A 13,840-nucleotide genomic window follows, 5' to 3' on the forward strand; every position below is an offset into this window, starting at 1 on the left:
TTAATCTTTAAACTGTACTATTGACCACATCTCTGCCCACCTTCTCAGAAATGCCAGTCACTCAAATATCTCCTTTTCTCTCGTCTCTCCTTCTGTATGACCGTCAGTGTATAAAAATCCTCAGGGGTCTCCCATTTCAGGCCAACTCACCGCCCTCCCCAAGCCTCCCTCCCGCCCCCTGGGGACCCGCTCCTCCACCGTCGGCCTCCCTGAAGGAGCGGCCTGCTCTTACTCCTCGGCTGCGTCGCTCCTGCTCATTCAGCCAGCCGTGGTCACCGAAACTGCCACCCACCCCCCGACGTCACCCCTGCTGCGTGGCCTGGGCAGGGGGGGCTTTTTTAAAGGTCCCAGGTGATTCTAATGTGCAACCATGGCTGAGAACCAGTGTTTGGGGGCCAGGAATAAACAGTCAGGTTTTCCATTCATTACTGAGTTAGTTTGGAGGTTATAGATTTGAGAAATCTAGTCCATTTTATCAAAGCTGTTTATAATGTTGTTCGCTCTCTTACTGTCTTTTCAGTCTCTGTTTTTTTTTCCTGTGTGTTCTTCTGTCAGCAGTAGGATGTAATGTGAAGAGGGGGCCCCTCTGGAGCCAGGTTGGTCCGGGCTAGAATTCCGGCTCTACCCCTTAGTGGCTTGATGGCTTTGCATGGGTTCTTTAAGCTAACTGTACCTCAGTTTCCTCACCTGCGAAGTGGGGACAAGAATAATACATATCTCCAAGGGTTGATTTGAGGGCTAAATTAATATGTAGAGTGCTTAGAACATGACTAAAATGCAGATTTAATTCTATTAGCAGTATTAAGCTAATCACTAGGCTACTCACGGGTTAATGTGCTATCGGTTTTACTTAACCGAGGTGTATAAACACTTAACAAGGGAATGGTTCTATCGGCAGGAATTTCCAATTATCTGGCAGGGCATATAAACTGAGAGAGCCAAATGCCATTGCTTTGGAACCAGCCTATAGTTTAAATGAAGCATAATAAACTGTGGCAAAATCCACTCTAGACTTTAATTATCACAAAATTAAATTATTGAAATTAAGAGATACGTAAAACATATTTATCCAAAATCTCATTACTCAAATGAAGACTTGATTTCGTTTTTCCGTATTTCACCCCTTCTCTCTACACTAGGGGTTGGCAGGCTATGGCCCAGGGACCAATTCTAGCTTGCCATCTGTTTTTGTAGATAAAGTTTTATTAGAACACAACAATTCTCATTAGTTTACATATTGCTTAGGACTGCTTTCCTGTTACAATGGCAGAGCTGAATAGTCATGACTGAGACCAATAGGGTCTGTAGGGCCTAAAATATTTCCTATCTTGCCCTTTACACAAAAGCTTCCTAACCTCTGCCCTAGATGAGGACACATTTTGTCTTATTCTCATAAAAACATATGTACAATTTATGTACTGCTTTGTTCTCTTAGCATTCTATAATAAACACAGGTCCCCTGTTTGGAAAATAAATACAAAATGGTCTGAATTTGCATATTGTCTCTAAGAATAAATTCTGAGGCAAAACCATAGACGTCTATCTCCTGGTGGCAAGTTTCACACCCATACTTTTTAGTTCCAAGGGAAGACAAAGAAAAATAATGTCGGTTTCTACTCAGTCTCCTCAAAAGAGACTTCTACGATTTGACTGTTGATCCCCAAATAATATTAAATATTCAACCTTTTAACTCTTTTATCACCTCCCTTCTTACCATCTACTTCCTCCCACGAGCTCCAATTGCTCCAGAAACTCTGCTCGGGGGTCTTGGCATCATCCTCCGCGCTCCTCATTCTTATAAAATGTTTCGCACATTCCAAGGGGAGCTTGGATTCCCAGCTCCAGTGCAGAACTTGGTTCCACTTCACAGTGGTGCTATAGTTCTCCTAGAAAGAAAGAGAAAAACTTGGAAACATGGAGCCATGCCATCCTGGAAAATGGCTTGACTAGAGTTACCCCAAAGCACACACCTGGGAGCCCACTGCAGCTCCCAAATATGAGCAAGTGCGGTGCATCCCTAACCAGCCAGTTCCCCCCGGGTTGATGTCGCAGCAGGACCTGCCACGGCCTCCTGCCTTTTGAAAGCTCATCTCCCACCCCTACGGCTCTCTGATTCCAGGGGGCTTGTGGGGAGCAAGTGAAAGAAAACTGAAGCTACTCAAGTCTTGGGGGAAAGAAATCAGAGTCAGAAGGTAGGCACAGGACTCGTCACACAGAGCCTGCTAAGAAAATTTCTGCAAACTAGATAATTAATTGAGTCATTCTTTAAAAATAAGCAAGACTGAGGAGTATTTTCTTTTTTTTTTTTTTTTATGAGAGAGAGACAGCATGAGCGGGGGGGAGGGTCGACTGAGGAGTATTTTCTTAATAATCATTTTTAGCCATGGTCAGATCAAGTTGGTCAAATCTCAGTAGAGAGGGCAGTCCTTCATGGTACCCAGGAGGACCGGTGGCTCTCAGAAGCCAGTAGAAGGATTCCATGAGGCCCTTGGGCTTTGTTTTCTGTTTGGTTTGGTTTGGTCTCTTATCTTTGCAGATATGGTGGCCAAGGGGCCATATTCTCTTCTTTGAGCTCCACCTGTTAGAATTTATAGTCCCAAAAGAGGTCAAGCACACAAGAACGTCTTACACTGTGCTCTTGGGAAGCTTGTCCAAGTTGAACTGCAACTGGTCTTTCCTCACAGCATTTTTTTTTTTTAAGATTTACTTTAGAGAGAGAGAAGGACAGAGTGTGCGAGGAGGGGAGGGGCAGAAGGAGAGAGAGAATCTTAAGCAGGCTCCATGCTCAGTGTGGAGCCCGACCTGGGGCTCGATCTCAAGACCATGAGATCATGACTCGAGCCTAAATCAAGAGTCGGATGCTTAATCGACTGAGCCACCCAGGCACCCTTCCACACAGCCTTTCATCTTGATCTTTCTAAAGTTCTGGTATTTTCTTTCTCGAATTCAGTAGGCTTCAATGGCTCCTTTACACCTTACCCTGTCAGCCATCTACATTCTGACTCAAACCCACCTCTCACTCACAGCAATCTCCTCTCTGGACACAGTGGTCTATCTTGCACTTGGGAATAGCTTTACGCCTTTACACCTCAGTGTTGACTCACACAGTGTCCCTGGCTTAGTGTCCCCACACTTCCTCTGCACTGGGAATTCGTCCAGGCCACACCCATCTCCGCCTCCTGCACACTGGGCGTAGTCGTTGGCATTTCATCTGTGGTTGGGGTGTGTCCCTGGCTGGAGCATGGCCCCAAAAGAACGGGGACTGGGCTTCATTCTTCTTCACGTCCTGCCTGGCTCCAGGCACTCAGGCTCCTTGGTGGGCCCCTCCAGGACACGTGCTTTCTGCCTGCACCGCTGGGGGCAGAAATACCAACAAACCAACCAACCAACCAACCAACCCAGAAACTATATCAATAATGGCGACCTTACTGTCAACAAGCCACAGTCTGGGTTTTATCTCTTGCATCTCTCTGGAATTTAGCCACTTTTGTCATCCCCCAGTGTCACCAGCCACTCCGGGCCCCTCTCCACTGGACCCACCCCATAGCCCCCTTCATACTGGTAATGATTTGCCTTCTCCAACTTCCCCACCTATTCTCCACTGTGAGCCAGAGGGGACTTTTCAAACACTTCCAACCAGATCCTGTCCTTCCTCTTCTTTTTATGGCTCTCAGGATAAAACAGAAAACTGAGCATGACCTCCGGCGTCCTGTGTGGTCCATCCTGGGGCCATGCCTGCCTCTCTGTACTCCAGACTTTCAGGCCTGGGAGCTCACAGCCCTTCCCTCGGGGCCTCAGCTCACATCTGTGGGCTCTTCCCAGAATATTCTTCTCCACCCTCCCTTCTAAATTAGCTTCTAATCCTCTTTCTCATTTTGGCTCAAACAGTGCTTCTTCTTAAGTTGCTGGAGAAGGTCCAACCTTATTGCAAGCCCACAACACCTTGTCAGCAACCAGCACTGCACGTCCCACATTTGGGACACTCTCGTCTGTGTGTTGTATCTCCTCATTCCTGCTCAGCACTGACAGACCTAAGCCTTGAATAATGGCTGCACCCAGGCTCCCAGTCTCAAACTATGCGCTCAATGATTCCATCAGTTCATTAATAGGCAGCGGGCTCTATTTTTCTCAGACACTACTTGTGTGTTTTCTGTCTAACCACAAACTTGTGCTTTGTGCTGTTCACAGCCTTGTCATGGAGGAGATAAAACTTTCCTTGAATGCATCAATTCAGTGATTTTTTTTTAATGTGATGAATTATGTTTGGGCTGTTTTCATTCACTGAAGTGGCAAGTTTCATTTGGCAGACACTAGTAAGTCACAAGAAGTTGGCACCTCCATCTCTACAGAAGTCCAAGTGAGGTCACTGATTCGTTCCTGAGGCGAACACAGATCCCTGGCAGACTCGGCTCCTGGCCTCCTTCCGGGCCTGAGATATTACTCCACTCTGCCTCCTCCGGCCACGAACAGGATGAGGAAGCAAGTGGCTGGACAGGCCGAGGGCAGAACCGGGCCCAGGTGAGGCCATGTGGTGCGGGCAGGCGGGCAGGTGGGCAGGCAGGGGGCTACCAGCAGGCCTCTGCGTGGCCCATGCCGTCTGGGAGGTGGCTCAGGGTCCCCAGCCTGGCTGCAAGCACTTGGACCAGGATGCTCCTCCTTGGCTTGTTTAGGCACATGATCATCTGAGGCAGGAGTCCTGAAAGCTGCCCCTTCTCAGCATGCATGAAAGTGCGCTGTCAGCTTTGCATTATGGGGAACTGCCTTGTGACAGGGACATTGTGCTCTAGACAGAAGCAGTCCCCCTTGGCTGGCTCTCTTCCCCTTAACTGGAGGGGGATCTCACGTCTCTCCTTGACTTTAGGCCTGGGAAGGTCAGACAAGGGCTTCTCATGGTATCATCTGTTCTGGGAGGCATGGCCACTGATGACCTGTGGCCGTCAACCCTGTCTGGGCATGTGGGTGAAGGAGGATACCGTCCTGGTTGGCGACCTTGACTAGCACAACCCACCTCTCTGTGCCTTGCGTTTCTCCTCTCCCCAGTCAGGCTGGGCCAGGTGATATGGGGACAATACACTGGACAAGGCAAAACTCTAGTCACAAAGATCTCGAACCTTAGGAGGTTACAGAAGCAGGTTTCCCAAGCTGCTCCACCCTGAAAAAAGAACTCTTACACGAATCAAAGGTGAAAACAGATACGAACAACTGCCTGTTAGAAAAATAAACAATGGGATCCACTTGGTCTAGGGTTAGCGTTACTTCTGCGAACGGTGTTAAGTACTAGTTTTTCATGAATTCTTCCAGCATTTTTCTCAAACTTCTTTTTCTTAGACAACTAGCCTCAATATGACCTTTGTGCAATATTTTATTGGGTCCAAATCAACAACCAGTGACTGCATCCATCAAAAATATCAAAATATGGGGGCACCTGGGTGGCTCAGTTGGTTAAGTGTCTGACTCTTGATTTCAGCTCAGGTCATGATCTCAGGGTCATGAGATTGAGCCCTGCATCAGGCTCCGCACTGGGCATGTAGTCTGCTTGGGACTTTCTCTCTCCCTCTGCCCTGCCCCTGCTCACTTGCATGTACTCTCTCTGTCTCTTCTCTTAAAAAAAAAAAAAAAATGTAAGTACAAAATGATTAGTATGAGTTCCAGTAGTGGGTAGATGTGCTGGTGGTGGAAAGTGAACAGCTGTACATGAGCAATGCTATTGCTTAAAATCAGAACACTAAACAACTCTCACTGTGGGAAACGACTCTTGGCTGAGTGGAACGGTAGATCTGGCGTCAATCCTAAATTGACAGAGTCAGAGTTATACTTACTTTAGGCCTCTCACTCAGATCTCAAATGCAATCATGAATATGGAAAGTAACTGGAGGCTTCAAAATGAGTAGCATTTATACTTTACTAAAGGAACTAACCATTCTGAATCCCTGTGCCCACGCTTCCAGTGCCTGAGAGAAAAGTGGTCTTTGGTTGAGCAAACGGAGGTCCCCAGCAGTGACACATCCCCATGTTTGCCTTCACACCAGACAAATTCTCTGTTCCCCTTCAATGAGAAAACATTCCACAGTGTTGTCCTTCAACATCCCATGATAATGAATGAACATGATGTGTGGGTAGATTATTAAGGCTCCCCAGACCATAAGATGGAAATTGAAAGAAACCACCACAGTGTCTCAATGCATGAGATGGAGAAGCATCAACTTAATGGACACAACCGTGGTTTGAACTAAGACAAGTGAAAAATCTATCCTGAAGAATTCAAAGGCAAAATGATTGGGAAATGAAGGATTTTCATTATTTAATTTGCTGTAGAAAAAGCCACAAGTGAGGCAGCAAAGGACATCTTAATTTACTCCCCACCATGGTGGGGCCAGGAAGAACCTCTTTGCTGGATAGAACCCACAGTGCTTAGATGCAACCTTCCTTGTATTTCAGCATGGTATGAAACACAAGGTAAGAAACGGACAGGAAGCCACACCAGCAAGAAGAATGTTGCCAAACAATTACATCTTATTTATTAGGAAAATGTCTGGTGGACAGGGAAGAAAGAGGAAAGAGAAAAAATAAGGTTGGTGTTCATGGATTTTGGGAATCTAGGACTCAAGGACAGGCCCAGTAGCCTGCTTAGGGGATAGAGCAGAAATGAGGAAATGATCTATTTCCTTAACACATCTCATCCAACCTACTGAACCAAAGCTGTCATGTTACTTGGTCCCATAAAAACACAGAAATGTAATTGTTTTGGAAAACCATTTTGAGTTGCTAAAATGTTTCTATATTGGGATTTTTGTGGATGTTATAAAAGAAAAATCATGGTGTCAGAAAAGGCTTTTTAAATGTTGAGCCAAAAAAAAAAAAAAAAACAACAACTTACCACCCAGATGACATTCGATGTTTTAATTCTACTGATTTCTATCTGAAAAACCATTTTTAATTCCTGATGATGAGCAAGGTTGTGGACACTCCACTGTAAATGCAAACACTGATGTGTAGAATTGATAAAAACTTTCAGGGATTCAGGGGCCCATGGCAAAGGTTCAGACAAGACTGAAAGACCAAAAACAAGATATGAAATAACATTTAATAGGAACACAACTGAATAGTCACAGATAATAAACTGGTCAATATCACCACTGTTTAGTTTTGGAAAATAATGCTCACATGTGCGTCTTAGAATTAGACATCTTGGAAGTCTGCAAGGGAATTCAGAAATCACTTGGTAGATAAATTAAGGCCTAAATAAGTGAAATGACTTGCTCAACAATACACTGTGTATTGTTGTTATTAATAAATTGATAAACAGTAAAATAAAACAAAAGGATACTTTATTGGATGATCTAACTGGTTTAGAAATTTCTAGTAAGGCTATATAAAGAGGACTCTTGCCTATAAACTTCATATTTCTGGAAATCGAAAATGAGTTTTCTGCTTAAAAGTCAATATTTCATAGTTTACTAAATAACTATAAAGTGGGAGCATACCCTATCTCTAGACATGATTGCTAATATCTCAATGCACTAAACTTAAAAGACCCCTGGCGAGAATTTACTGAAGTCTGTGGATGAGACCAGCAAGGCACTTAGTGTGAAATAAAATAATTGTGATGATGTTCTTAGCTCAAGGAAGGACCCCAGCTGGAGAGACACAGGGGCTCAGAATAGGTAAATCCATAGAGGGATAAAGAAAATTGGTGATTGCTGGGGGCTGAGGAGAGGAACAATTGGGAGGAAGTGCTTCATGATTACAGGGTTTCCTTTTGGGGTGATAAAAATGCTTTGGAAGTACACAGAAGTGCTGGTTGCATATTCTGAATGTACCAAATGTCACTGATTTGTTCATTTTAATCATAAAATGATTAATTTTATGTTATGTGAATTTCCCCTCAATAAAAATTTTTTTTACATATACGTGATCATGATCAAAATGTTCAAATGATACAGAAATTGAGAACCCATCATCCTACCAACTCATTCTCTCTCCATTGCCCAGTTTAAATCACATGTTTTTCTCGACGTTTTCCATACACTTAAAAAAAAAAAAAAACAGGGGCGCCTGGGTGGCTCAGTTGGTTAAGCGACTGCCTTCGGCTCAGGTCATGATCCTGGAGTCCCGGGATCGAGTCCTGCATCGGGCTCCCTGCTCAGCAGGGAGTCTGCTTCTCCCTCTGACCCTCCCCCGTCTCATGCTCTCTCTCTCTACCTCATTCTCTCTCTCAAATAAAAAATCTTTAAAAAAAAAAAAACCACACTAGACTGTGCATTCCATTTTATATTTTTTAAAGTACTTAGGTTATTTTTAAGAAAGCTATAAAGGGAAGTAAAACTATAATGTTACTACTCATTATTTCTGGATGGCGAGGCTGAGTTTTTTTATACTTTTTAAAATACTTTTTTATACTTTTATACTTTTCTTATACTTTTCTGTATTTTGTAAATGTTCTTCAGAAACAATGCATTACTTTCAGAACCCTATGATATGCTAGATTTTATAAGAAATAGTCTTCTAAGATACCTGGTGCACTCCACTGTGATGATACTTCAAAATGCATAATTTAGTTTTCGGGGTCAATTTGCACCAAAAGGCTGAGGACCAGTTATTTTTCCAGTTTTATTTCCCACTGAAACTTAATCAATTGGCATACTGAGTCCTGTTTTTTTTGTTCTTTGTTTCGTTTTTTTTTTGGCATTCTGATTCTTAATGCGCTTTGGCAGAGTGAATCATTTATCAGACACCATTCATACAAAGTTAAATGAAGTTGGAATTTCTGAACACTCAAAGCCCAAAACATGGTAGTCACTTTCTATTATTATTTGGTTAGAGATTTTTCTTCTCCTTTGTGAATAAAATTTCTCAACTCCTTGGTTAAAGACAATAGCCATTATTCATCCTCTCCTTAAACCAGTCAGGAGGTTTGGGTGAGTCTTCCAAGCCTAAGATGTAAATTAACTAAAGGAGGTTTAGGGAAATGTAAAGTTAACTAAAAGGAGATTTAGGGAAATGAAAGAGCAGATCCTTTATGGAATAGGAGGAAATGTTTTTAATAACTAATAAGAACCAATAGCATAGAGAAGGCCAAGTGCCTGCAAAATCATCCCGGCTCTCCTTGCCCTCATTCCATTTTGTCTAGATAGTAATTTGATGCTGTCGGTCTCACACTCTAGATGAAAAACTTCCTGGAGGGCAGAGGCTGAGGCAGAGACAACTTTGAAAGGACTCTTGTCCCCAGCACTTGGCACAACCACTTCCCCACAGCAGATGTTGACCTCAAATTACACGGACCCAGGATCTCCACAAGTTCTCAAGAACACGACAAGCAATAGCTCACTAACATCTCTCCTCATCCTTTGCATTCTCTTCTCCCCAGGGCTGCTTTTCTAAGCTCTGTTTGAGCACTGATCACAGCGTGTTGTAATAGCCTGGTCTGGGTTTGTCTCCCGGAGGACTGTGAGCTAAACAAGGGTGAAACCAAGTCCAATAACACACCTGTCACAGTGTAGACACCCAGTGACTGCTTGCTAAATGAATGAGTCAACTACCAGAATCGACTTTATTTCTGGAAGCTCGGGAAAGCTACCGTGTGATGCTTTAGGTAAAAGAGGAATTCTATATTGACGTATGCTATCAGCGAGTGTTGAGTGACTCAGGTAGTTGGGAGAGACATCACTCAGAAATAATTTGGTCAAAAGCAAAGGACTTCCTTTGAGGACTTCCTTGGGAAATAGTGAGAAATGTCAAGGTAAAGTCAGAGAGATTAAGGGACCTCACAGATTCTTAAGTCCAACCCCATCAGTTTTCAGATGAGGAAATGGAGTTTAAAAAAAAGGAAGTGACTTTCCCAAGTGCACACAACCAGACCAGAACCCCGGGTTCTTGGCCCTGGCCCAGCTCTCTTTTTATAGGGAGGAGTGGGTGATCAGACAGCCCGGGGTTTAATCACAGACTCTCTTCCCACTTTCCTCACCCAGGCTCTCTGTCGGGCCCCAACACTACTTAAAAAAATAAACCGCAGTTCATTTATAAGTTGGGACATCACACAGCCATTAAATAGAAGGTTATTTCTAAAAGAACATTTGAGATCAAAGGTAAAAACCTTCGCCATATGTTGTATTGTTTTAAAAAGTATATATTAAAGTATACATACTAAAATATGCATACTTCACCTGCATATAGTTTTATATTTACATATTATGGTATGATTTCCCAGTATATATATTTACACTATATACAACATACATACTTTAAACTATACATAGTTTAATAGGTACATATACAGTATAAATATTCCCAGTATATATAGTATACTTCCACTTCTATAAAAGAATCTGCCTATTTACATCTCTGTCTTGGTCTGCATGTACTTACACAAGAAAACGGAAGAAAACACAACCAAATGCTATAGTCATGATCTCTGACGAAAGCAGTTATGAGCCCAGTGCTAACTGAAAGTGAGTCTGGACTCTGTCTCATTGGTCGGGAGAAGCCAGGACATCTGAATCTGAGTCTCAGCCCTGAGCCTGGCTGGGTCATCAGGGGAGGGGCCCACTCTTTTGAGGGGAGGTTTAGCAGGTATTTGGCAGATACAGCAAACACTGAGACAAGAGATCCAAGTGGTGTGAGGACAAAGACAGGATTACTTGGCAAAGCAGCCATGCTTAGCTGAGAAAACTGGAAGCAAAAACAAAGACTGGTAGAGAGAGAAGAAGGTAATGTCTGATCTAAATAAAAGAAGCTGAATGGGTACATTCTTCACTGGAACTTCTGAGAACAGAGTGTATTGTACGTAGAAGGTACACAGTCAATCAATCGTCATTGGGTCAGATAATGAGACTTTACTAGGGAAGTGAGCTGTGCTAAAAGCTTGGCAGTAATGCCTAGGATCTTCTGGAGAGCCTGGAGCTGGGGGAATGGGTCTGAGAATCAGGGGCTCTAGCTGGACCTAACCTTCCTATGGTACGGACCACCCCCTCAGCCCAGCTGGGTCACGTTTAGCAAGTAAGATAGATAGGGTGGGGGGTACACATACTACAGATGAGAAGTCCTAATTCCCATCTTTCAGCTCCAGATTATGGAAGGTTATCAACAAACTACAAATTTTAAGAAGCCAAAAAGTAGCATCATCTCATGTGCCCGGAACCTAAAAGAAACAGACCCAGACTTAAAGAACACCAGGCAGAGAACTGAGCTATTAACAGAACAAAATCTCCTTTTTATTTCCAAGTATCTTTTCACAGAGTTTTAAGGGGAGCAGAAAAATTCTATGGGTATTTCTTGTAAACATCACTTTCATGAATCCATGGAAAGCAATTGTGAGAAGAATTATGAGAGCATATGCCCACACTCTCTGTTACAAAGGAAGTACAGCAAAGAATCAACACAGAATGAGGAAAATGTAAAGCTTTGTTAAACACAGGTGAGAGCAACACAAACTTTATAAACCAATAGACTCCAGCCTGAGTACCTTCAAACTGGTTCAAAGTAATACACAAAGTCATTATAAACATTTTACAAGTGTTCTTATTGACACTATTTACAAAGATGACTTATTGAAAAATACCCTCACTGGGAGAGTAGCTAAGTGACAAATACTATTTCTTTTTTCCATAAACAGCATTTCAGTACTTGGCATATTGTCTTAGAGCAAATCGCTTCTCAATGAATGTCGCTGAAGGACATCACAACTTGTTCAAACCTAGTGGCCAACTCTGGTCTGGTATTCCTCAACCCTACACAGCAAGATGCAGACCGACCTCCTCTGGAGATGGCCACTCACAACATATCTACCACGAAGTTCTGCAGGATTAGATCCACTCACGGGTGCCCTGATGACCAGGGCACTGGCCAGGAAATGAGAGCTAAGGTGTGGCTTTATTACAATGAGCTATCAAGAAGTCAAAACTAAGGAAGCCATTGCTACTCACCAATTCCAAGTAATTTCCAAAGCAAAGACTTGTGCAACTTTCCTCCCAAAGCACCAATCACCTTGTTTTTTTTTCCTCTGTGTGATTTTTTTTCTTTACTGTTCTTCCCACTACTCACCTTCACTCTGGTAAGTTCTCAAGGACAGCAATGCCAAGAGGAATGTTGTCTGAAAGACTGAAAAGAGAGCCATAGGTTCTGGATTTCTGAAAAAGATAAATTACACAGAAGGAACATTTCATTTAATTTTAGCTCTGAGCAGGTGTCTTTGACCCCATTGTGGTAGACAATGGTATTAAGGGCTCCCATTCTTCTCTCCTTCTTCCATTCATGCCTTTTGTCATGTGAGTTTGGAGTCCCCCCTGCCTCCCAAACTAAGAGTATATCTCCCTGCTCCAGGTGACTTGCAGAGGCAGAAGCCATGGTGTACCCACTTGGAGCCTAGGCCTCAAAGGACCCTGTATAATCCTGCTTGCTCCTTTGTGTTTCCACCTTTGGCATGAAAAGAGCATTTCTGGGCTACCCTCCAGGAGGAAAAGGAGCAACAGGGGAGGCAGCACTGAGTCACCATGGCTGCCCCCCTGGGGGCAGCCTAGGTCAGCCAGCAGCCGGCCAAGAGCGCCCAATACCAGATGTGGGAGCCATGAATGCCCACTGCTGCGTGCCGCGGAGGCCGTGGGGCAACAGAGAAGTGGCCCACCAATTTCTTCAAACCAAGCGAAGGTTGGTAAAGAAAGATAAAGCAAAGAAACAGAAGTGAAACATAAAAAAGTGGACCATGGTCGGGCGCCTGGGTGGCTCAGTTGGTTAAGCGACTGCTTTCGGCTCAGGTCATGATCCTGGAGTCCCGGGATCGAGTCCCGCATCGGGCTCCCTGCTCGGTGGGGGGTCTGCTTCTCCCTCTGACCCTCCCCCCTCTCATGTGGTCTCTCTCTCTCATTCTCTCTCTCAAATAAATAAATAAAATCTTTAAAAAAAAAAAAAGTGGACCATGGTCTCAGAAGAGCTAAATCTGAATGAATTACTTATAGAGGAGTCACCCTCACTCTTCCCTGTCTCCCTCATTAAAATTTCCCCGAGGAAAACCCAGCACATTCCACCTAAAGAGATAGGCAGTGTTTCATTGTTCAAGATAATTTCCGGTTTTCCTCACTTTAGAGGAGGGTTGTAAACGGCAGGTCAAAGAGCTTCACTGATTCATCGGGTTTTTTGACCACAGGACAATCTGAGAGCACAAAGAGTGAACCTAGATGACCTCAAGGAGGCTAATTCGTTCTTAATTTAATACTAAGTATGTTAGTCAAGGGAAGCCCTGAGTTTCACTTTTCTACTTCAAAGTCTGACTCATCCCATTGACAGGCAATGAAACCATTCAGAGTCCATTTTGCCTCTGTCTGGCCACTCGGACTTCATCAAAAGCCAGAAATTCAGTGAACCAGATCATCCCTTTTCACTGCCCACCACTAACTGGGAACAACAGTGAAGACAGAAAAAGAATACACCCAGCCATTAAATTATCCTGCGGTAGTCAAATCTGCTTACACCCGGGCCCAATTGCCAGCAGAAGCAAAAGTCTGCAAATGACCTTTTACTCATAGCCCTTTAAGCCTGCTTTCCACTACTTCCATTTTTGCCAAACAGGCCCCTCATACCTCTCTAAAATCTCTACTTACAACTTCAGATAGGCTTCTATTACAACGAAATATCGAAGCCAGGGAGAAAATGAATTCAAGAGAAAATCGTTTCTGCTCAGAACCAAAGGCAAGGCAAAGGAAATGCCAACATGAAGGGGGTGACTCTCAGCGTGCAAGTGACCCGTCCTTCCAATCCTAGTCTGTGGGTACAGGATCCTATCCTAACACCGACTTATCTTGAGGAGCGCAAGGTGCCTCTCTGTAAGGAAATCTCATCCTGTAAATTG

The 13,840-nt window shown here is 43.7% G+C and overlaps 1 protein-coding gene across 4 annotated transcripts in view; it reads right to left on the reverse strand.

The window, feature by feature from the left end:
- Positions 1-13,840, reverse strand: part of OSMR (oncostatin M receptor) — a 49,031-nt gene that overhangs the window by 24,027 nt on the left and 11,164 nt on the right. For 3 of the 4 annotated variants that reach the window (XM_044917166.1, XM_044917167.1, XM_044917165.1), the window contains exons 2-4: positions 12,040-12,125; positions 6,878-7,050; positions 1,715-1,886 (exon numbers count right to left, since the gene is read on the reverse strand). In XM_044917166.1, coding sequence (XP_044773101.1) covers positions 1,715-1,886; positions 6,878-7,050; positions 12,040-12,112 — 418 coding nt within the window. In that variant the 5' untranslated portion in view covers positions 12,113-12,125. Of the gene's footprint in view, positions 1-1,714; positions 1,887-6,877; positions 7,051-12,039; positions 12,126-13,840 lie in introns of those variants that run through there. The other variant, XM_021700536.1, reaches the window with a different exon arrangement.

Source organism: Neomonachus schauinslandi, chromosome 7 (assembly GCF_002201575.2).
Source record: "Neomonachus schauinslandi chromosome 7, ASM220157v2, whole genome shotgun sequence".
NCBI lineage: Eukaryota > Metazoa > Chordata > Mammalia > Carnivora > Phocidae > Neomonachus > Neomonachus schauinslandi.